The sequence below is a fragment of the Micromesistius poutassou genome (assembly GCF_964030765.1).
Source record: "Micromesistius poutassou genome assembly, chromosome: 24".
Taxonomy (NCBI): domain Eukaryota; kingdom Metazoa; phylum Chordata; class Actinopteri; order Gadiformes; family Gadidae; genus Micromesistius; species Micromesistius poutassou.
Window position 1 is genome coordinate 2,437,013 of NC_140294.1, and position 25,418 is coordinate 2,462,430.

General features: G+C 45.9%; 1 protein-coding gene across 1 annotated transcript in view; it reads right to left on the bottom strand.

The window, feature by feature from the left end:
* Positions 1 to 16,800: 16,800 nt before the first annotated feature.
* The window catches only part of LOC311369586 (bile salt export pump-like), a 31,833-nt gene continuing 23,215 nt past the window's right edge, over positions 16,801 to 25,418 (bottom strand). The window contains 9 exon segments of the mRNA XM_084487792.1: positions 16,801 to 17,052; positions 18,053 to 18,199; positions 18,520 to 18,726; positions 20,638 to 20,835; positions 22,659 to 22,779; positions 23,483 to 23,613; positions 23,615 to 23,719; positions 23,721 to 23,756; positions 24,473 to 24,676. Of these exon segments, the coding sequence (XP_084343918.1) occupies positions 16,852 to 17,052; positions 18,053 to 18,199; positions 18,520 to 18,726; positions 20,638 to 20,835; positions 22,659 to 22,779; positions 23,483 to 23,613; positions 23,615 to 23,719; positions 23,721 to 23,756; positions 24,473 to 24,676 (1,350 nt within the window). The 3' untranslated portion in view covers positions 16,801 to 16,851.

Here is a 25,418-nt window from a genome sequence, read left to right on the forward strand (position 1 = left end):
AAAAACCAATCAAAGTGCCAAATCATTATGCAGCCCAGTACAGCGTTAAATGACCATGTAACTTGTAACTAGCAGCGTTGTTGTCAAACGTTTATATAAAAAATAAAAAAAACACGCTACAACAGAAGGCTAGGGGCTTTGATCGCCCGGTGGCAGATGAGGGGGTTATTAAGCTAAAGCATGCGGGGTTGACTAAGTAGTTGAGCCTTAGTTTTTTGGGGTTGTTTTTCTGGGTTGCTGCTCCATCATATAGTGATTGACGACATTTGGAGTTCAAGCCTTTTACCCAAATTAGCTTGAGGCTTGGGCTCTATCTCTCTCTCTCTCTCTCGTTCTCTTTCTCGTTCTATCGTTTTCTCTCTGTCTCTCTCGTTCTATCGTTCTCTCTCTCTCTTTCCGCCCCTCTTTCTCTCCTCTATTCCTCTCCATCGCTTTATCTCTCGTTCCATTCCCTCTCTCTCTCCCCCTCTCCCCCCCCCCCCTCTCTCTCTCTCCTCTATTCCTCTCCATCACTTTATTTATATTTGTTTCATTCCCTCTTTTTACATCTATCTACCCCTCTCATCCATCCGTCAGTGAGACAGATGTCCACCCATCTGTCCACTCATGCCATGAACATGTTTCCGTCTGTCATGAAACCCGACATGGGGCGGGGCTCGGCGGACAGACCTGCTTAACGCCCTCACCACGTCGTAACCCTTCAACCGACACAGGTTCGATTCCTGCCCGTGTCCCTCCATGTCCTTCCCTTCTCCATAAAAAGATTTAGATAATATAAAACTAGACCTGACCTCCGAGTGACCTTTTCCCACCGTCCCCTCTCTATTGAAACACATAAAACAACCAGCCATAAAATGGCGTATGTTTTCACGATGGCATCTGTAATCCACTGCCCTGTGTCTTCCTGCTGGTTGGGGGGCGTTATGACTTTGACGCCGCCAGTAAATCCTCCGTCTGCAATGTTATTTGTGAACGTAAATAAAGTTTTTTAACTCAATGAGTTTCGTTGGGTGAAGCTGGGAGATGTAGTTTTATTGTGGGTGAATCCTTATATGGAAGGGTTGAAGGTTGAGGAGGTTGGGAGTATTATTAATGAACTCTGGCCATGTGCTGGAATGAGATCTATTGGGTGTAGCTTTGAGATGTAGTTTTATTGAAGGGCGTTTTGTCAGCATAAATGCACCAGCAGGAACTGAGTCAATTATTTATAATTACACATGATTGTTCATGATTAATTGATTGTACTTCAAGATAGGGGGGGGATCTCTCTCTTATGTGTTTCTTCTCAAGGGTTCCAAGTGGGTGTTGTCAAGCTGTTTTGAGGGTTTGAGGTTATGGGTTGTCTGGGCCTTTCTGAAGCCCTTCACAGGTCCACATTGAAGACTGTAAAAAAGAGCTTTACAATTAAACTTCACTCACCGCCGACCACTCAATGCGATATCTCTTGATTGAGATCCCCTGCTGTACTGTGAATTGCCCACAGAGTTGTACTTGATATTGTAGCTTTGAAGTCCAACACGATCAACACACTGCAGCCGTGAAACGTACAACGACGAGGAATAAACATGACAAAGTAATAAGACAGAAAAGCTTGATTTTTCAGGTTGAAGGCTGTGGATGGAGATTTGTATCTGTCTTCGCTGTGTCACACTCAAGGTTGATGTGTGCAATAAGCCAGGCCTCCGGACTTCACAGCAAAAGCCAGAACAAAAGAACCACCAACACAGCTTCCATGCTGTCTGTCTCTGTAAATCGTATCGGAGGCTCCACGCTGTTCACACCGTCCTACGGCTCCGGAGGGAAACCGCCCTCAATTATTCACTCGCCCCCGCCATGAATATTGATACGGTGGTATCGTCAGCACTGCCAATGCGCCCGGTGGAGACGTCCGTCATTACGTCTCTGTCAGCTCAGTCTGTCTACGCCATGAATTATTCTCCTCTGCCATGCCATTCAGCAGACGGATGGGATTCAAATCATGTGCATCATCCTCTGAGCGCCCTGCACCCCTCGATACTTGACATAGATTAGTATGACAGGCAGTATGTAGGAAATTCCAGAATGGCAAATTCCAGGGAAGGCACCGGGTTTCCGGACGTGACCGAGGACTGATCGCTCGGAGCAGATAAGGATGCGATTGTGGAGATTCGGACCTTTCATTCGGGAAAAAGGGAGACGGCGGAGGCAGAACCAGCAGACACGTTTACGACTTGCAGTGGGTTCTGCTGCATCAGGGCTTTCGGGACTTATTTGCATGTCTGAAAGTGTGTGGGGGGGCGGGGGGGGGGGGGGGGGGCCCTTTCTGGAAAATGAAGGCCTCATAAATAGGGGCTGGTGTCGGTGATCCATTGGTATTCAGGAGGCGTGGATCTCTCTGCAGCCGCAATGTGTAACTCGGCTCGTATATTCGCCCAAGGTTGGGTCGTTGCTTGTCACATGCCGGTCGCTGCCAGCGCCCGGTATTAGTATCCATATTATTTAGTTTCCCCCCCGAAGAGATGTTGGGACACTCGAATCCCCTCGCTGGCGGCGGAGAGCCAGTAGGAGGCTTGTCGCACGCAGAGGTGACATTCAACACAGGCAGCTTGGCCCGAGAATGGCGTTGGCTGAACAGTGCACTTTCTGGTTGTATCGCGGTTTTTGTTTTGTGCGTAGCCCTATATTCAGAAAACCGGTAAGCACTGTCTGGGTTTTTCTGTGTCAATAATGTTTTTTGGCTCATTCATTAGTTAGAAGAACCTTGATGTGTTTGCGAGGACTGAGAAATCACTTCTTTTGATTCAACACAGACTGCTGCTGGGATTGCCCTTAATTAGTTGCTGAATTTGTATCACAGAGGGAAAAAAAAAATGCACAAATCCACAAACAACTTTAGGTGTATATTGGGCCCACCGGAATTCAGTATTTCATGGCTTGTCGAGTGTTTGATGGTCTCGATTTCCGCCAATCAGCACGCCGGGACGATTTTGTTGATTGGCCCCACCCTCTCTGTGTTAATCAGCCTAATCAGATTGTGTACTGATTGGTTTGACTCACCATCTGGGTACTTATAGCTCTCCAATCTCCAAATTGTGGAAACCCAGGGATTGCATCCAATTGAATGGAGAAAAAGACAGCCAATGAAAACTAACTTAAAAGCCATTTTGTGTCCACTTTTTCCCTCTTGGTTTCCAGTGTAATCTCCCAGGTAGACCGGGGAGACTGCACTTTATCAGATCAAGAAGATTGCATAAAGAATCTGCCTGGCTGTCTTTTTTTCACCCCCCTCCTTGTTCTTCTTAGTCTTCTGCTAGCAGTTATGATCTCTTCAGTGTCTGACTCACCACATTTGTAACTCCAAACTCATTTCGTTTTTCATTTACCCAGTGGAACCGCGTCTCGTCTCCTCCGAGACAGTGTATACATATAAATATATATATATATATCGTCTCCATTCCTCCAGCGCTCCACGCTTATGTCACTGCCGCGGCGGCCCTCATTATGCATGCGGCGGGAGCGACTGCGGAGTCGCGGAGAGCTGGACTCATTGGGGACGCAATTAGTCCCGATTAAAAATACAAAACAAAAGCCCTCCTTCGGCCCCGACGTGGCCTACATCACCGTGCTGGGGAACGACACACCACCACAACAGACATCTCTCCGAGATGAAGAGGGAGGAAAGAGTGTGTTTGAGTGGGTGAACGAGGGCAAACGAGGGCCAGCGCAGGGGGGGGGGCGACGTACGCTTACATGAAGTGAGCGTGTGTTTGTGTGTGTGACCGGGTCAACTCCAGAGGAGGTTTGACAGTGAGGCATGATGGACGACTGTGGTGTCAGCTGACCCTCGTCCATTGAATCTGATGTGAACCTCTCCGCCGAAGTTGACGCAGGCGGTCGGGGTCAGGCGGCGGCGGCAGCGGAGCCAGGGGTCAAGGATTAGTAGAGTTGTCCTCTTCCACCGCGATGGGATTCATGTGTGCTGTCATCTGGTGAGCTGGGGAGGTTAGGTCAGGCCCGAGACGCCACTGTGGACACTGTGTAAATCTATCTCTGTCTCGCTCTCTATGGATCTCCCTGTGTGTAATTTACTGTCTTGTCTGTATGTCTGTCCCTCTATCTATCTATCTATCTATCTATCTATCTATCTATCTATCTATCTATCTATCTATCTATCTATCTATCTATCTATCTATCTATCTATCTATCTATCTATCTATCTATCTATCCATCCATCCATCCATCCATCCATCCATCCATCCATCCATCCATCCATCCATCCATCCATCCATCCATCCATCCATCCATCCATCCATCCATCCATCCATCCATCCATCCATCCATCCATCCATCCATCCATCCATCCATCCATCCATCCATCCATCCATCCATCCATCCATCCCCCTCTCTCTCTCTCTCTCTCTCTCTCTCTCTCTCTCTCTCTCTCTCTCTCTCTCTCTCAATCTAATACCAATTAAGATCTGTGTATTGCAAAAGAAGGTGGATAATAAATCGACATAAAATATTGACGATGGTATAATGGAGAAAAGAAAACAACCGAAAAAAAGAGGGTCCAAATAAGATATGGCCAATTCTGGTTGGTATTTACACCATTGAACAATGTGCAATATTGCAAAAGTAATGTGCAAATATTGTTATTCGAAAGGTTCTCTCTCGCCGGAATTTAATTGCATTGCGACAACTTTTTCGCGACAACTTTGTTTTGTTGTCGAATGTACAACATTCAGATTCCCCCCTCCACCACCCCCTCCCCACCAGCCCACCATCACCCACTCTCTCTCTCTCTCTCTCTCTCTCTCTCTTCTCTCTCTCTCTCTCTCTCTCTCTCTCTCTCTCTCTCTCTCTCTCTCTCTCTCTCTCTCTCTCTCTCTCTCTGTTCCTACCACAGGACCGACAGAGGAAGCCTCAGCTGTCTGGGAGTCAGCAGGGTCCACGGCGAGGTCTCTGTCACTGACAAACTCTGTGTTTTCAACATGGGAGAACAACAAGACTATCCCCCCACCCCATCCCGGAACGTGTGGTCGACAGCACGCTCCGGATAAAAAACGAAGGAGAAGAACAAATAAATATTTCAACAAACGCTTATGTCTTAACTCTTTAAGCTGTTTTCCCTTCAAATGTGACACCAGCGGTCGTGTTTGTGTGCGATGGGTTTAGCTGGAAAATTGTGGATTTGTGTGTGAGTGAGTGCCCTGCCAGTGGGAGACCTCTCCCTCACAGGGAAGGCCTGGGCTTGCCAGCGTGTTCGACATGTTGCACACGATTCCTCCTCACCATGAAACAGTCCATGATACGCTGCACACAGGTGCTAGACAGCTCTGCGCTGAGATTCCGATATTTCCAGTCAAATATTACGAGCAGGCGAAGCGGTTGAATGTCAACGCAAATCGATTCCTTTTTCGCATATAATTCTAACGTCAGGGGCAAATAGTTGTTAGAAATAATTTTCTTTCCAATGCTAAGCGAGGCGGAGTCGAAGCCCATATAAAACGGATGGGGAGGTTGGGAGCCAATCTTATAATCATGCCTCGATTCATCCTTGAACGATCTGCGTACCGATCCATAATCACCAAACAACGACAGCGATCCATAATCATTACAATCATCTGACAGTCTTCTCGACAGTTCCACCAGCACAACCCCCCCCCCTGGGGATCAACGGTAAAACAGTTGGGGCAATAAGCAGCAGCCGATGGCGGCGCCACGTTGCGTCTGAAATTATGTAAATGAAAAAAAAAAAAAACTCCCTGCTGCAAATCCAATTATCAGTTACCTAATGTGGCACCTTCTCTCAAGGAAGCAATCATCCTTAGGCAGATAAAGAAAGACCAAGACAAACGCACACATGCGCACACACGTACATGCACATACACATAGGTAATTCAATTTAGGCCACAAAAGCCCTGTCAATTGCAATCAGATTACAGGTTCGCTCTCCTGAAGCAAAGGGATTCAATGATTTCATGTATGTCAGTGAATACGTTAAGTTATTAATTGTTTTCGTCTGTAATCTGCCATGTTCTTGTTTAAACATGTTTGATATTTGTTTTTACGACATGAAACAATACCGCCACTAGCCTAATGCTAACACTACAGCGCACACACACACACGCGATGTTCCCCGGGTCCTATGTTCCCCGGTCACGACAAACTCGTACGCTGTATATGGTATAGGAATAGTCTTAGTGTAGGTGGGTGAGGAGCAGTTTCCAGACGGGCGCCTTGGCTGTCGATTCCCTCTTCTCACCGAACCAAAGGTTTGGGGCGAGTATTATACATAAGAAAACGTGAACAGTCAAAGAACAGATGCAGTCCCTCCCTTGATAAGGTATATGGCCCAGGCAATGTCCCAGATGGCCTTGTTGGTTCGTCCTCGTCAGGACATAAACAAATGGAGGCTTGTTGGAAATAACACCTGGTATCAGTAGGAAAGGTACTGACCTGTTCCCAGACTAAGAAATGTAAACAAAGAGAGACACTAAAAAAACACCAACATCCTTCAAGGTTTAGACGGTTGAACAGCTTGACGGTGCATATGGACGGTTAACTCCAGGTCTTTTCTTTGCCTTTACCAAAAATAAGTACTTTGACTTCCGATATGTATAGTATATTTTTGACTCTTACTTAAAGTAATGCGTAATCCGTTTTGCATATTTTACTTAAGCTACCGGGGTTGTCGACCATTGGGAGCGCGGCTTTACGGGACTGTACGTGAGGCACTTATGAGAGATAGCAGTGTGAATACGAAACAAGCAGACCGTGGACCACTTTATTATATGCAAATCACAATACTCTCTGGTTGGACGTTAACATTTTGTTTCTGCCGTATGCCAGTGCATGAGGGCTGAAAACGGGACGAGGTCAACGGCACAAAGACACAGAACGTGGTCGAAATGTTGACATTTGAAGGTGAATTTGAAATCGTAAAATGCCAAATAAATGGGACATTGAGCATTTCCTGCGCGTCGGACCGCTGCCAGTGCTGGTATGGAAGTCTAAACTAAACGGCAACGCTGAGTCTTGACAGATGCGCTGTGTCAAGGCCGTTTTAATGGAAAATTCAATCAAACTTCAAGTGTCCATGAGATGAATGGCTGTCATCGTTCATGCTGGATTCAAGGTGATCTCCACCGTGTGTGTGTGTGTGTGTGTGTGTGTGTGTGTGTGTGTGTGTGTGTGTGGAGAGACAGGGAAGCGAGGGAGCGAGGAAGAAGAGGAGCGACAGGGGAAAAATGAAAATTGATTGCATTTTTCCTCTAGATTGCATCAGTGGAATTATTTTTGTTCAAAATACCCCCAACACAACACACGCCCACTCCACTCACATCTCCGGCACACCACCAAAGCGTGTAGGATTCCTCCCTCGTCACAGTTACACACAGAATTGAATTCCCTCAACAAAAGAAAAGAAAAACATTGTCAAACATAACGGGTTACATCTCCCGCGCAGGAACAGAGAGGGGGAGAGAGGGGGGGGGGGGGGGGGGGTGTAGGACGAGAACACACAAGGTCATCCGCTGGATCACGTCAGGGACGCCCCGCACGCTGCTCCGATCATTTCCCATTGATTTAATACGCCGGGATTGGTGACGCGTTCTCCTCCTCCTGCTGCCCCCTCCATCGGATCAGTCCAAATGAAATTAAGTGGCAGCAGGCCCGTGTCACGGGGGAGGGCTCCTGGTGCGAGATGGCTCTGGAAAGCCGATGGCAGATAATCGCCCGAACGCAATAACTGCCGCCGAGGGAATTGCTGCAGGCTTTTTAGATATCTTTTTCTTTTTTTTTACGGCCCCAATAAAACGTCACGGGGAAGGGACGTTAGATAAACGTGCATGCGGCCACGCGCGCTAGCGTTTGCCGCACGTGTGCCTGCGTGTGTATAGGCTATGCACCGCGCATCCTTGTCACTCACCGTTTGGGTTTGAAGCAGTATTGACTCCAATGCTTCCCCTGAGTATAGCCATCCAGATCTAGGCCTTTTCAATTATGACAAATTACACTTTCCAATTCGGTTATGTCCATCCTGCGTGTGTGTGTGTGTGTGTGTGTGTGTGTGTGTGTGTGTGTGTGCGTGCGTGCGTGTGTGTGCGTGTGTGAGCATCTGTGTGTGTGTGTGTGTGTGTGTGTGTGTGTGTGTGTGTGTGTTGGGACTCTCCAGCCCAGAGTCAGAACTAGAGAGGGAACCGCTACTATAGAATCACTGAACCACACAACCATTTGTACTTCGTCTTCTACACTATTTTGTTTCTTACGACTCTCTTCATCTTCCCTCTCATCTCTCACCCTCTCTATTGCGCTCTCTCTCTTATGTCTCATCTCTCTCTCTCTTTCTCTCTCTCAGAAGCAGGTGCTGAATCGTGACTGTTACAGCTGCTTCCCCTTCCCCTTGAAGACAGCGGAGACGTTCCCCTTTCCGTGATAAACTCTTCATTTCCAACTAAATTATGCACCAATTAAGTTGTTGAACATACGTTTCATTAGAGTTGTCGTCCCCCCTCAAAAAAAGGTTTTCTTCAGCTCCACTAACTTGGAACTTGATGCATTTTCGAATTCTCCATTATAGTGAATGATATTTGGAGGTATTTAAAGCCTTGTTCCTGAAAGACATCTGTTTCAACTAGTATTTTGATGTGTTTCGCCGGGGATTGGCTTAGCTCAGGAGGTAGAGCGGGTCGACTTGTAACCGCGCAGTTGCTAGTTTGACGTCGAGGTGTCCCTGAGCAAGACACCATAACCCTAACTGCTCCTGAGGAGCTGGCTGTCACCTTGCATGGGTGACACTGCCGCCGGTGTGTCAATGTGTGTATGAATTGTTGTAAGTCGCTTTGGATAAAATGATCTGCTAAATGCCCTAAATGTAAATGGCAATGTCACCAACCTTCAGTACGGGTGGAGCTTGGTTAATAATTGGTTAATCACAATCAAATCACGCTTGAATCTTGGTTGATCAGGCACAGCCACCCCCCACCGTCAGAGAGCAGTATGCGGGCCAACGAGTGTTTGTTTCAGTCTGGACAGAAGCTAGCTCTGACCTCTGTGTCTCACAGTAACAGGGATAAATAAAGGCCTGCTTACTGGTGTTTGATTCACCGTATTTCTGAGGCTACATGTATCAATACAATACATGGAATGGGCCATTCGATAATTATTCCCTTTGTCTATTATTTTTCGACTTATTGCACCGTGGGTCAGAGACAAACGCAATTTTGATTCCTCTTGCACATATATTGGAATTGACAATCAAGCTGACTTTGAACTTTGAACAAAGTTAAGTTAACGAGTTAGCCAAAATCAGACAGCTGTAACATGATATTGAAGTGTACTGTAGTAGGCTACTGCATCACAATTGCGCATGATAACTATCACGAAAGCAACAGGCGACACCGTGACCTTTCACAGTAAAAGCCCCTTGCATTAGAAGTGGTTAAATGGATCTCGCCTCCGGGGTCTTCCCATGGATGTATATAACCATCCATATGCGCAATTAAGTGAGTCCTTCCTCTTCAAGTGGATAAGGGCGGCCGTGTTACAAATAATAATTGTAATCTTTCACGGAGAAAGCTAATCACGGATGTCATTCTCCCTCTCGACGTGTCAGAGTGGAGACGCGGGCCCAAATGCACTCACTCATACTCGATAATTACGAACGAGGTCGACCCGGCCGTGAGTGACCTTACGTTTGTTGTGAAAACTACAAATGGAAGAGCTGAGTAGTTGTTGTTATAATTTGGCACGCAGCTCTGTCTGGAGGACCGGCGCGGGGGCAGCACGGAATAGAGAGAGAATTGAAATAACAAGTGATTTATTTACTTTATTTAATTTATATTTGTTCCATTTTCACATTCTCCATTAGTCAATAGTCCATTGGTATCAGCTGAAAGCTTCTGGGTTCAAACAGCGAAATCATTAATCATTAACATAAATGAAAACCCAGTTCTAAAAGTGTACGAATTACAATTTTCCCTTGCTAAAATGTGTGCCTACCCTTTACTGACATGTATCTGAATACTTAAACTAACTGTTTGGATAAAAGCCTCGGCTTAATATTAAAATATGAATAGTATGTTTATTATATATGCACTCAACTTGCAACTGGCTTTTGGGACAGTTGAACTAAGATTTGGTGAAAGTTGGATGGAATTTAAGAATGACTTTATTTATGCCAAAAAAAATCTCCACCTCCAATCTCTTCCAAACTTTCTTCCCAGCTTTGGCATCTTTGAAATAGGATGAGGAGAATGTTTGCCAAGGTTGGAGATTGGAGAAATCCGTAATGACCCCCCCACTATTTTTAGATATTTTCCGAACTTCTAGAGCTAGGCCTTTTCAATTATGACAAATTACACTTTCCACTTCGGTTATGTCCATCCTGCGTGTGTGTGTGTGTGTGTGTGTGTGTGTGTGTGTGTGTGTGTGAGCATCTGTATGTGTGTGTGTGTGTGTGTTGGGACTCTCCAGCCCAGAGTCAGAATTGGAGAGGGAACCCATACTATAGAATCACTGAACCACGCAACCATTTGTACTTCATCTTATACACTATTTTGTGGCTATCTCATCATCTTCCCTCTCTCCCTCTCATCTCTCACCCTCTCTCATCCCTCTCTCTCTCTCTCCCTCTCTCTATGTCTCTCTCTCTCTCTCTCTCTCTCTCTCTCTCTCTCTCTCTCTCTCTCTCTCTCTCTCTCTCTCTCTCTCTCTCTCTCTCTCTCTCTCTCTCTCTCTCTCTTTATGACATTCTCTCTCTCATCTCACTCTCTATGATCTTTGGTACACTTGAATTAAAATATGGTTATGGTTTGTAATAGATTGGAGAAATACATATTTCTGGCATAAAACTACATAAGACATTGAGCTCTGTTGTTTTGTATTTAACCCATATTTTCATTCATTCAGATAGCTAACATTATTTTCACCATCGCTAAGTCTTAAGATGCTCTATATGTGAAAATATATACATATATTTTTTAATAAAACTAAGGACATACCACAGTTTAAGGTTCCATCTCTAAGATGTAGAGCTAATTTTAGCTGCTATAAAAAGAGTTTATAGCAGACTAGCTACCTTGCCTAGCTAACTTCAACCACCTGGCATCAAGTCACCAATTAATAATTATACAATTGGTGTTGTGTCTCTTTAACACTGATGCATCTTTATATGCTGCTCTCTTTGCTTCTCTCCAAAGGCCTTTTAAGGAGCTGAAAGACTTGCTGATACAGGTCATTGAGCAGCAGGTTGGGGACGGACATCTTGCTGACGGCAAAGGTTGTCTGATAGTCTGAGTACATAGAGTGCAACATGCACATGTTGGATATTCGCTCGAGCGGGTACACCGGATCATACATGGCTTTGTCGTTCACCCCCTTGGCCCCAATCACGCCCCGGACCCAGCGTTCCCTCTGTTCCTTCGTGTTCTCGTCAAGCCTCCTGCTTGTTCCTTCTATTCTCTCCTGTCTTTTCTCTCTCTCCCTCCACTCTTCTTCCTCCTCCCTCTTCCATTCAACCGGTCATCTCTCGCCCCCTTTCTCCTCTCTGCCTTTGACACCGCCGATGGGAGTCAGAGCCCCTCCGGCTGACAAGGTGAAATACAAGGCGCTCCCTTCACCTTGTTTACTACTGAAGAAAACCCATTTGCCGGCCATCCCCCTGCGCTAAGCCATAATGCCTTCCCTCCCGTCAGCACGGTAAATCCTGCAGCTTCAGCCTCCCTCTCTCCCTCTGTCTCCCTCACGGTTGTGGGGGGGAACTGAACTGATAGATGATCCATAGCGGAGAGGGATGGTCAACGGCGACGGCGCGTTGTTATTATTACGAGAGAGTGTGTCCGCTCTGCCCAGCAGGCCGAGGAAGATGTTGAGTCTTATGAAGAAAACCACCTTTTGATTTCAATCACTTGTTTTTCACTCACTCGACTCGACGATTCTACAGATTAGAATTTGGCGGTCAGAACTGCGTCGGAATTGTCTGTTTCATTTGACGTTTCAGTCTTTTTTTAATTTGTTCCCCCATGAAATAGACCTATGTAGATACATCTCGACACCACGCACTCAGACAGTTCGTTTGTGCATAAAAACGAAAAAACAACAAAATGGCAGAATGAGCCCGCGCGGTCGGATAGGATTACCGCCGACTGCTCCGTCTCCAGCGCTGGCGTTTACCGTCCCCCAATCAATATTGCAGTGGCAATACATGGCACAAAGTCAAACCCTGTCCTCCGGTGAAGAAGAACTTGGCAGTGGAGGCGTGCAAAGGGGGAGCGAGAGCAAGATAGATTAGATCGCATCGCCTGAATGCTAATTCAAGATGAGGAGGATGTTGTGATTAAGGACTCAATTTCCCAGAGGTCAGCGTGGTGTGATCACATATTACCACTAACTGATGGAGTGACTCTGACATCTGCACTCAGAAAGCCTGGCTGTCACAAACGGTGACATCATCGCCGCCAGTTAGCCAAAATATGCAATCAAGCAAAAAGGGGGCTGGAGAGCGTTAGCTGCAGCTAACGTCAGATGACATTCGGAGGGCATCTCACTTCCTTTACATGACAGTTTCAAGTAAAGCGGTTAATCAGAGAGCATGGAGGAAAATGTAGGTGGGGATTTGAATCCTTCAGGATTTGATTGGCTTGAGCACAAGTGACAAAACATGCTAACGAGTTGCGTGGTAGTCTATTGAAGACTGTGTGTGTTTGTGTTTGTGTGTGTGTGGGCGAGCGGGCCAGAGAGGAAGAGCATTATGATATAATTGGTCGAAATTGGCAGCCACGGATGGATTTGGATGTCGAGGGACGTTTTTGGGAAATAGCTGGCATCATTGGAAAACGAAAACAAGCTCACCATGTTAAAAAATAAGAACATGTCACTGAGTCCTCACAGCCACTGTTTGGTATCACGCTGGTTTGGGAGTTGTTGCTTCCATGCAGGGGATGAAGAGATTCGGTCAGGCCCAGAACAGCTCTTTTATAAACCTAAGCACTGGAACAACTGAATGTGGGTGTGTGCGTGCATGTGTTGCTGTGGTTTTTTGTCATTACGTAACCCTGCCACATTTTCTGTGCCACTTGTCCTTCACAGCAGAAATTCCGAACCTGTTTCTTCAGGAAGGCAGTGAGAAGGTCCATTGGGGGTACATGCAAAGTTTGTTGCTGTTATTTAACCTACAAAATGACTTGTTGTTGAATTAAAGGTTGTATCAGCGATTCTAGGCCGAAACATAAATGATCACATTCATCTGATCTTTCCTCACAATCCGCTAGCTGCCCGCCCCATAAGCAAGCCGTCAAAAAAACGTGTCTCTGTAGGCAGCCTATGCTCCGAGATCGTACACAAAAACAAATGGTACTACCAACCACTCAAAACCAAAATAAGTATGTTGTGGGGGCGTGGAGGGTGTTGTGGGTGTTAGAGCCATGGAGATGAGGAGGCTTACTGTTATTTTCTTGACTGTTATTTTGCTTTATCTTAACATTATTTATGCTTATTCAATATATCAGGTTTTATTGCGCTCTTATTTTGTCCTGCTACTACAAATTGATATTGCCGTAAAGCATAACTTAAATTGAATTGTAGTAAACTGCAGTGAATTGGCCATGCGGACACGGCATCTGTTAGTTATTGAGTTATCAAACCAGGACGGGAGCAACAATTTTCTGACCGTGGCTAACCATCATTAAGCATTAAAGAGTTATTTTCTTCCTGTCAATTAGATTGAGGTGACAGACCGAATACCCAGGATTCACTTGGAAACGTTTATTATTTGTTTAATGTGGACTATGTTTGGAGAATAAATCGCCACATTTTTCCTTTTAATTCTGCCTCGTTTCCTTCTTGGATTACTTTTCATGGAGCTTATTGCCTTACAGAAAGCACGAGTACTTTTAAGTACTTTAAGTCCTGCCAGAGTGGCAAATAGGTTGCCACTACAGTAGGGTGTTTGCGCGGCGTTCATGATAGTTTTTACTGGATGCACGAAACACGGAAGGGAGGAGCGGGCTGGATCTGTTTGGGATCTCGCTTCAAATACCAACAGAAGTGATGTCACCCGCTGACGTGACCTCGCTGATATAACCTTTAATTCAACATTACAATTATACGCTGATTGCTGCTGAGCAGTAAAGTTAAAGACCATATATTTAGGTGTACCTCAGCTTCTTGCATTTTAAACGTTTAGGCCCCTACAATAATAACAATAAGCATTAGCCTAATGAGAATATGAAATGAAAATGGTATAATATTGGTTCAAAGGAACACATTAATGTTCTTGGCATCGATGAAGGGGTGCTTGATGCTGATCGGATGGTGGGACTTTTTAACGACCTGTAAGTAATATTGCCACTATATTTACTCCTTAAAATCACTGCTCTAAAGCAGAGGTGGCTGTAGCTACCCAAGATAGCCATAGCCCCCCCTAACATTTAGAATTCTTTACTTTTAATGTGAATACTATAATTTACAATTAGAAAAAATGAATAATGACATTAATAAATCAAACAGATTATTTCGAACACAGGCAATCTGATTTAGCCAATGGGTGAAGTGACGGCAGCAAGCATTGAACTTTTGACGACTTTCACTTTCTGTTCGCCAGAGCGTAATAAATTTGCCTCGGCAAAGCATTACATAAGCCATATCGTAATGGATCAGTTTTTACTAAAAGGCTGCCTCGTGAACATTACGTCTATATCCAATGAGCTGAATATCTCGCCTTGAGTTTAACACAGAATGGCATTTTAACTGTCTCGGAGCAGCCCAAAGGTAGGAGCCTACTGCGTTTCTGCGTGCATGTGTGGCAGTGGCGGCTGCTGGTCTTTCAAAGAGGGGAAGCTCATTTTCGGCCTACATCATGTAAATTGTCAATTTATGTATATATATATATATATATATATATATATGGAAATTATGCTCTCTGTTCCTTTTCAAGGAAATCCTCTGTCATACCAACTAGCTGTATTTTCCACTGACTTGACCAGTGTCCTCTCAATGGCCAGCAGAGCTAGGCTGCTTAAACGGCCTTGGCCCATTATGTTATGAGTGTAGGGCTTGAGCCGCTTTAAACTGGAGAAGCTCCTTTCTACACCTGCAGATGTAGCTCTAATTGTTGCCACTAATGAAAACAGTTTGTAAAGCTGAGGCATTGCACTGTCCAACTCCATGTCTTTAAGGAACACCAAGAAATCACACAGTGTGATGGTGATGGCCAACTACCAAAACGATATTAAACTTGAACAAGGAAATGTGGGAATTATGTTAAACTGAAGCAAAGAATTGTGTGAATAAGTGTACGAAATGTAAGATGAAAATTGTCTAGCAATTTCGCCAAGCAAATATCAAGAAATAGGTTGCAGACTCGCTTGCAAAATCTGCGGTGGGACTGAGGAATGAAGAGAGCTCCGGCGACTTTTTATAGTTGAAATAGTTATATAGTTTTTATAGTTGAGCCTCGTTCCTACGGCTGTGCTTTGTGTACCAATAATGACATTCAAGAACGCCATTGAGTGTAAGATTACTTAACTGTGACGCTACGGGAATGTATGCGATAAGCAGCTGATTCTGAACGAACTCGTCTTTGAGATGGACGTGTTCTAACGCATTTTTACTCAATGAAATGTTAACACAACAGTATATATTTGACCATTTAATTTTAGAAATTTTAGGGGAAGCTGAGCTTCCCTTGCAGTCTTAGAGAAATCACCACTGGTGTGCGGATATGTCCGTATATATATGTGTGTGTCGTGTGTTTTGCAGTCGAAATTCAACTTTGGCGACCACGCACATTAACAAGAAACCCTCAATTTCCGAGCACCCTCGCTGAAAAGTCTAGCAACCCCATAACACCAGCAAAAAGACAATCTCTGGCGCCACCCCTGTTATAAAGAAGCTTTTAGAATAAGGTTTTTATTGCTAATCTTTAAAAAATAATCTCAACAGGAATGAGGAAATATGTGGAATGCAACTGAAATCTGGTAGGGGAAGCATTAGCAATTCTTAATGACTTTGAGTGGTCCTTCAAAGCAAAGCCAACCATTATTGGTTCAATCGATTGGAGAAAATTACCATCCTTGTGAGATGAGTAACATGTTGCATGGTTCTGTTCATAGCATCTTTAATGATATTTTTTTTAATTAAAAGTACTTTATGGCCAGACTGCATTTCCAAATGGAATAAAAGTGTTTAGTTTATTCATTGATCTGACCAGTAATCATAAGAACAATAAAAATACAATAAACATTTAGTAAACGACATGAAATAGGCTTCATAAAATCAGAACCTCATATACATATTTATGGAACGGCAGTACATTATCCATCTAAATGAACAAATTGTTCCATGCTCAAAGCTAATTACAGTAATAGAGTGAATCGTGAGGTAATTTTCTTCAAACCAACCCATTTCAAATTAATGTCTGCCTATTCTGAGCAGCCTCATATCCGCAGAACAAACCGCATGCCTGCCTTTGGAAAATAATAAAGCACGAAGCAGACAGTATTGGCACGAGGGGAATGCGTAATTAGATCACATTTTGTTACAATTTGACAAACCATTAATTCACTGTTTATTCCAAAACAACCAACAGCGATGTTAGATACCGGGGGCCTTAAGCAGCAGGTAGGGGCTACGGATGGAGCTTGGGTAGAAACCGGAAACAGTACAGTCTTACACTGTCCTCCCCTGCACCTTTTCGATGCCTCGCTCAACGAGGTAGCCGCCTGCCACGAAACCGCCACACCCCTAAGGTCTGAACGCCTGACGATGACGACGACGAAAAAAACAAGTGTAATGGCCAGACATCGCCCTCTCCCCCTCCCACTCTGACGTCCAACTGCTCACTTGGCCGGTGGGCTGGGGCCTGGCTAGTGGTTAGCTGATGGGAGCGCCCGTGGTCACCAGTTTGTAGTAGGCTCCCTTGAGCGCCATGAGCTGGTCGTGGGGGCCTTTCTCGATGACAAAGCCGCGCGCCATCACGGCGATGATGTCCGAGTTCTGGATGGTGGAGAGGCGGTGGGCGATCACGATGCAGGTGCGGCCCTCCCTGGCCTTGTCCAGGGCCTCCTGCACCGTCTGGGGGGGGGGGGCGCACACACACACACACGCATGCATGAAACACACACACGCACATATATGAAACACACACACACACACACACACACACACACGCATGCATGAAACACCCACACACACACACACACACATATGAAACACACACACACACACGCATAAAACATACATGCACGCATGAAACACCCATACACACACACACTTGCATGAAACACACACACAAGCATGATATCACACACACACACACATGCAGGAAACACATGCATGGAATCACACGCATACATACATACATGTGACACACACAGCATGAAATCACGCACACATGAAATCCTACACACACACACACAGATCTGTAGGAACCGCACAAATGCACGAAATCCCCCCCCCCCCCCCTGCCCGCCCCCACACACACACACGCACACACACACGCGCATTAATATGCAGGGGTTGCAGAAGTTCAAACGGGGTTGTGTCCGAGCCCACGCTCCTGTCCAAACAGGGAGATCATCCAAGCACACAGAACCTGCCGACGGGCGCCTGTGTGTGTGTGTGTGTGTGTGTGTGTGTGTGTGTGTGTGTGTGTGCGCGCATGGCCGCGCGCACAGAGCTATCAATTACAGCAATTTCACAATCACGCCTTGATTACTATAATTACAATGTTCCGTCTGTGCCGTGTTCTGCCTCCGCCTCCTGTGTCCGCGAGACAAAAGACCTCTTCAGAGTTGGAAGTAACACCAGGTAATAAACAACGCGTCCCCTTTCAAAGTAGGAGCCCTCCACTCTGGGACGCACTCCGCTGTGGACTGCGTTTACCGAGCTGAGCGCTTTACGTGTTGTCACATGCGCTATGTTACACGCAGCGCGCTCATCACCTGTACGTGATGAATCCGTATGAATTAGGATCGCATGATCAGGGCTAGGGTGCGTCCGGGGGGGTATGTAGAGGATGAGACTGCGTTGGGGGTTCGGAGACGGCGGCGTGCTGCTTTCACGGGGGGCGTACCTTCTCGCTCTCCGTGTCCAGGGCTGACGTGGCCTCATCCAGCAGTAAAATCTTCGGGTCGCGTATGATGGCCCTGGCGATGGCGATGCGCTGCTTCTGGCCACGGGAGAGCTGTGATCCCTGAGAGCCGACGTGAGTGTCGTATTTCTAATGGGGTTGGGGGGGGGGGGGGGTGGGGTGCAAACGCATTCCAATTCGTCAACATTACAATAGAAGTGTGATGGGAACATAGAGAGCGTGGGAAGGCTATTCGTTAAATTCCATTCAATTCAATTCCATTTCATTTGTATGGCATTTAATTACAGGTACAGTCTCAATGGGCTTAACAGGCCAGATATTTATATGACACCCCCTTAACCGGAGCGCCGCGGTGGTTTGCACCAGAACTACAGTCAGGAGGTTCACTGTGGGGAGTCTAACCCGCCCGTCTCCCTCGTTAGCCTAAGCCCCCTTCAACAAGCCGGTACCTCGGGGAGGGCCATGACGAAGCTGTGGAGCTGGGCCTTCTTGGCGGCGGCCATGACGTCGTTCATGCTGATCTCCCGCGAGTTGTCGCCGTAGCGGATGTTGTCGGCGATGCTGCAGTCGAACAGGATGGGCTCCTGGGAGACGATGCCGATCTTGGAGCGCAGGAAGGGCACGCTCACCCGCGTGGACTCGTGGCCGTCGATCAGCTGCCCCAGAGACACACAGGGGGCGCAATTAGAGCGGAGCGATCGTTTAACAAGACGCCCGCCGTTACACTGTTTAAGAGGTAAAGGTTTATCAATACCCATGGCACCGCTCTCTTTTGATGCGCGCTGCTCTTAGCGTACGTCGAGGTGGAAAGAGTGCTTCTTAACTCGAGAGGCAGCTCTCTCTCTCTCTCTCTCTCTCTCTCTCTCTCTCTCTCTCTCTCTCTCTCTCTCTCTCTCTCTCTCTCTCTCTCTCTCTCTCTCTCTCTCTCTCTCTCTCTCAAGACATCACCGTTCCAAATCACTTCAAACTCGATTAAGAGGAATTTGCATTTTTGGCGCAGGAGCAAAGCCACAACTTGGATGCAGGTTCTCTTCCCCGTTCTGTGCCACAGGTTTAGCGGCAGTGTGCTGTGCATGCAATGAGGGATCAGGAACACTTTTGAAATGCCCAAACAGAGAGTACACTCAGTAATAAAAAATACAATATTGGCAAAGAAACAAAAAAGGTCCCTATGATTTTTAAGGCTTTTTTTTTTTTTCTTTTTGTTAAATGTGAAAGCATCTGAATTAATTCCGTTGTCACTATGTTTTACAATCATGCGCTTTTTTGTTCTGGGAAATTGGCATTATACATTATATTTGAATGCAAATAGAAAATGTATGCTCCGACGGTCGCATAATAACAGTCGACTTTTGTTGGCTGAGATGCTCCAGCATAAATGGAACAATCCTTTGCAAAGTTTAGCTTGTTTAGCCTAGCAAACTTGAGCTTGATATATAGGGTTTGCTTTGTATGGCCGTGGCTATTAAGATAAGTAGGGCTTCCTGACACTCAAAAGCTGCCTTCCAATATAACTACACAGAATATGAATACACCATATTCATATTCAAATCAAACTCAAACGCTAAAACCAAAACCTTTGCCCAAAACCAAAGTCTATTTTATAATTACATTGCTATTGATTCATGACCTGACGTGGCTCCCAACCCTAGCTGTATATTACATACTGTATGTATTTATATATTGATATATTACCTGGCATTGCTACTTAGCCTAACGCTGGGGTAGGCAACTCAAGAAAAACCAGGCACGATTTCTTTAGTATCCAACCCAAATAATCCTGACCCCTTCCTTCAAAGCCACTCCTGCAAACACATGACTAGCTCGCTAGCTTTAGCCAAAGCTCTTCCAGGCCTAGTGGAACACTGCGGTCATGTGCGATGGGGGCATGGTAGCCGGCTAGCTAGGGAGGAAGGCCATCTAATCATTCAGAGATCACACATCAGTGATCAGATCAGATCAGAGTTTAGATCAGAGATCAGATCAGAGATGAGTTATATCAAATCAGAGAAAGCGTAAAAAAAAAGGCCAGAGCATTTGAATTATTGGTCGCTGTCGGGATGTAAATCAATACGAAAAACAATGCCCCTGGAATCAATCGCCTCCCCTATCGTTACATGACTCTGTAGCACTCACATCCTCACAGTCGCCTCCCCTATCGTTACATGTCTCTGTAGCACTCACATCCTCACACGCGCCTCCCCTATCGTTACATGTCTCTGTATCTTTTGTACTTTGTTTTTAAAGCCACTAGTGGTACATTTCCTCCCTATATATCCTCCCTACTACATTGGAATCTTGGTTCCTATCCAACCGGATCCAACAATTGGCTCACTCTTAGGGTTCCTTGCGGGCGTTGGATCTTGGTAAAACTGCCTTTTTCATCCATGCCCCTAGCACATGGAACGCTCTGCAACAAACCCTAAGGTTAGAGGTACTCCCACCTACTACTGTTTTTAAATATTTGGTGTTTAATCTCAGCTCATCAAATTGCAGCCGTTTTTAGTTTTTTATTTGATTTGTTTCGCTCATGTTAATTCGTGAAACGTAGCATCTGGTGTCCTCACCACGCGGCCCGCGTCGGGGTCGTAGAAGCGCTCCAGCAGCTGGACGCTGGTGCTCTTGCCACAGCCGCTGCTGCCCACGAAGGCCAGCGTCTGGCCGGGCTTCACCGTCACGTTCAGCCCGTTCAGCACCTGCATGTCGGGCCTGGTGGGGTAGGTGAACTTGCAGTCGATGAACTCCACGTCGCCGCGGAAGTTGTCCTGGAAGAGGCGGTGATGGCAATGGAGGTGGTTATGAGGGAGATAATGACAGGGGGGGGAGGGGGGGGGGAGAGAGGGGAAAGAGGGTGGAAAAGCTTGTTGCTTTTTCTTATTTCCAAAGTGGATCTCAATTTTAAAAGGAAGAAAGAAACGACGCAACAGCACGGGGAATGGCTTCTGAGGCTGTGTTCCAAAACTATTCCCTCCATCATCCTTCTTCCGATTGGTTGTTTACTATACAATCTAGAAGACGAGCATCAGCACTTAGTGGTTGAGCGGGAGGAAAAGGAGCGGCATGGAAGCAGAGTGGCTTCTAGTGTATTAAAAGCAACATAGGCTACTGTGCAGTGCTACTCAATCGCACCACAAAATTGGGACAGAGCCCGTCCAATGAGACGACTGATCTGGAGATTGAGGAAGCGAGGGTGAACAGGATCTTAATAGAACGACTATTGGAACGCGGCCCGAGAATGGGACCAATGATTCGATCTTCTGTCCGCAAACCAAAGTGCTATGATGTCTAGTAGCTCTATTATTATGTAATTTAATTTTCTGAGATGTAAGCCTACCATGATAAAACAATGTTGCGCAAACACTATATACACAATAATTGGGTGTGTAAAGTAATAGCAAGTGCAACATTAAAACTAAAGCATAAACAAATAAGAGTATAATAAGTTTGCTCGGTATTAGTTATGATTAATAATGAAACCTTGGTAGAAAACTCATATTATTTTAATACATACTGAATGATCACCGTGGAATAAAGGACCAGTGGTGCTGTGTCACACTGAGAATAAAATGTTATAAAAGAGAATACTTTTTCATGAGAACCCATTATTACCTCGTTCATTTAGAAAATGCAATCCCTTTTATGGGACCCATAATCCATCAGATACATGTTGTTAAGGAACAGGTATGTATGGAATCAGACTCATGCCAATTAAATACTTTTGAGATTACTTTTGCTTCAGGGAGTTTTAATGTCTATTCTTTAGTAATAGTTTTATTTTATTCAATCAGATTCAATACAGGTATGGGTTAGGGGGTGTCTTGTTAAGGTCACACAGACATTGGAGATCGAACCCAGTACCTTCCGGCTGGAACTGGACCACCCTGAGCCGATACACTATCATGCCCTAAACCACATATGCGGCATACTAAAACAACCACCTTCTACAGGAATTAATTAGCATCAGTCGGGTCCATTTCGCAGAATCTCCCCCCGGTACACTGTGTGGGGATAACCTTTCACGTTACTGAGCAATATATATTACGAGCACTTCTATGTCCAGGTGTCGGAGATGCAAGGTTTTACTGTAGACATGTATCTCTGACCTTTCCCTGTCTGTGTTTCCATGGCGATAATGGGTCAGAATCTCCAGAGGAAATCAATGGGAACATTGAGTCATATGTGTGTCCTTTCCATATCATCGAGCGAACTCAATCTCCCAGAAGGCCCTGGGGGATATATCAAGCGTATATCTGAGGCCGTAACGGTGATAGTAACCTATAGAAATGATTTGATGTGACGTGATATTCAACTGAAAACAAGGCAGAGGCCGAGCTGACAGCCTGCGTGTCACAGGTTGAGTCGATGAAACGTAAGCACACATTTTTCTCCTGAATACCATCCGTAATTGTTTTCGAGATGTGCCCTCAAACACCGTCGACGGAAATGGAGAAAAACACACAAGATTAACTGAACTAATTCAACTCCATTCACCAAACGAAATCAATGGAAAGAAACGCCGGTGGCAATGAGCTCAGTGACGCTCTGCCGCAGAGCGACTCTCCCGACGCGGCACGGACCGTCTCCTCACCCATTTCTCGCCCTTGTCGCAGTACACGTTGATCTTGGGCACTTGGTCGAGCAGCTGGAAGAAGCGCGCGGCTGAGATCTTGGCCTTGGCATAGTCAACCGACGGGACGGAACGGTTAGCGCTAGGTAAGCGTTTGGGGCTGAAATGAACGACCAAACGGGATCGGGAGGGTTAGCGATAGGTCAGCGTTTAGCGCTGAAACCCACAACCAACGGGATGGGAGGGGGAGAGTCAGCAAAGCGCCGTTGTGCCGGTCAAGATGGCTTGAGACGACCCTGCCACTGCCGCGGAATGCCACAGCCAACGGAAAATGAACAAATAACAGGATGGGAAGCTTAGCGTTAGGTTAGTGATATTTCTGAAATTAACAGCCAAAAGAATGGGAAGGTTAGCGATAGCGCTTCAATCAACAGCCAACAGGATGGGAAGGTTATCGATAGCTCTGAAATGAACATCCAACAGGATGGGAAGGTTAGTGATAGCTCTGAAATTAACATCCAACAAGATGGGAAGGTTAGTGATAGCTCTGAAATTAACAACCAACAGGATGGGAAGGTTAGCAGCAGATGACAAGTTGACAGGGAATTAATTTATTCAAATCGTTAGTATTCAGGAATCGTTCAAGTTGTTCCTCATGTAATACAGCTTCAAAGCACACAAATATTTGGTTGCTTTCCTCTGATGAATAAAAATGCAATCAATGAATGATGTTGTTTTTCTCGGCTGCTTGTTAGCCAAATCAAAAGAAGCCGAGTCAAACCCGAGCACCGTCAACTCAAACAGAGCTTCGAAAAACAAAAACAAAAATACGAACGGAAAAAAACCCATCCGTCCCCACCCTTTCCTCCCTCACCTGAAGGACCATGCTGAAGTGAAGTCCTTCATGCTTCACCAGGTAGCCCCCGAACCTATAGGAGGCCGAGTTGGCCAGGAAGACCACGCACTGGGCGAAGCCTGTAGCAGGCGCCGTACACGTGGGCCTTCTGTATGGCGGCGTGGTACGGGCCGTCCAGCTGAGCGTTGTACATCTCCACGAAGGTTCTCTCCTTCCCCAGGCCGGCCGATGGTCCTGATGTTGTTCAGGGCCTCCCCCGAGATCTACAGAAGCAGGCGGAGGAGGAAGAGCCAGGCTCCGTGGTCAAGCGGTTCCGGTCGGCGGAATGGCTTTTAGTTTGCCGCGGTGGTCTCCATATTGAAATGGAACGATAAATGCTGAGGTGAGACGTTGTTGATGTTGACGTTTCAATGAGGGTTTTCATGTCCTCAAAGACAGAAAAGTATACCTTTTTTGTCTTATTATTATTATTTTTACTATTATTAATAGTATTGTTATTATTGTCAGGATTGTTTTTGTTGTTGTTTATTATTCGTTTTTTTTTTCTGTGTATATACTGAGTGTGTGTTGTGTATGCGCATGCATGTAGGCCTATGAATGCAGAACATGCATGTGTGGATGCATGTGTTCATGTTGGTGGAGGGAAGGGATGTACGGACATTCTGTGTACAGTTTTGTTGATTGTTGTATACCCATCCCAAATAAAAAGATGATACAAAAAATAAAAAGACAGCCGTAGAAGTTAATGTTGACAAGGGTGTACGCGGTGTACCCACGGCTCCAAACAAAAAACAGCCCGGAACTCGACGCAAACGGTAGCGTGCGGTTGGCATCATCGTAGAGTCGCGTTGCGCCGGCGAAAGAGGGAGCTCTCGTGACAAACCCCCACCGGTCAAACTCATCGTTACCGCTTCCCACTCGGTCACCGATCTATGGTGACTCTTTGCCGACAAAGAGGAGTTTCTCAAAGAGGTCTTACCCGGCCGGCCGCCTCCATGGCCGCCTTGTCCTGCTTGGCGAAGCCGGTGAGCATCTTGGCCTGGAAGCCTCCGGAGAGGGCGATGAAGGGCAGGAAACAGAGGATGACCATGGTGAGCTTCCAGCTGAAGTAGAAGGAGATGATGAGGGACACGCCGATGTTGGTCAGCGAGTTGACGATCATGCCGATCTGGGAGCCCGTGGCCTGGAGAGCAGAGGGTGAGCAGAGGGGTGCTTTTTATTATCAGATAAAATAAAAATATATATAAAAAAACCCTGCTAAAGGTTACAAAAGGGGATTTCACAGTCGACGGCGATGTCGATCAAAAAACAAGCGCCTTCGACTGTCGGCTGCCAATCGAAGAAGCTGCCTTAGCTTCGGTCGATGAGACTGGCATATTTGATCCTGTTGGACAAAACACTATAGGTGTCTGCTCCTTGAGAAGCTCAACACAACATACAGCTCACACAATTCGTACGGGCTTAAAAGAGAGACAGAGTGACACTCTGCACAGGACCGCAGGGTGGAATCGATAGTGGAGAGATTCCACGGTGAGTGCACCAGCTATTTCGCCTTCAGAATGTATTGGTTATTTCAAAGTGCATAGAATTTTATGGGTGTTGGGGTGGGGCGGGTCAAAGTTTTTAAAAGAAACCCCCAGAGGTGGGTGGGTTACACACCAACGCCCCTGCTTTAGTGCGTCGAGTCACACTGGGGGGGTTTGAAAGGCAAAGTCCCCTGCCTTCTGGCTGACTCCTGGTAGACACTTTTCTTTAATTTACTTACAGGGCTATATTACTGTACAGCCTTTGCAATCCCCAATCCCTACCATCAGATTTGGGGTGGCGGATATATCCAGAAGTGTTACCTTTTACCTAAAAATGCTAGAAACTCATCCCATAGAATGCGTTTAACCTATACAGGGCAAATTCAGTGCATACATCTT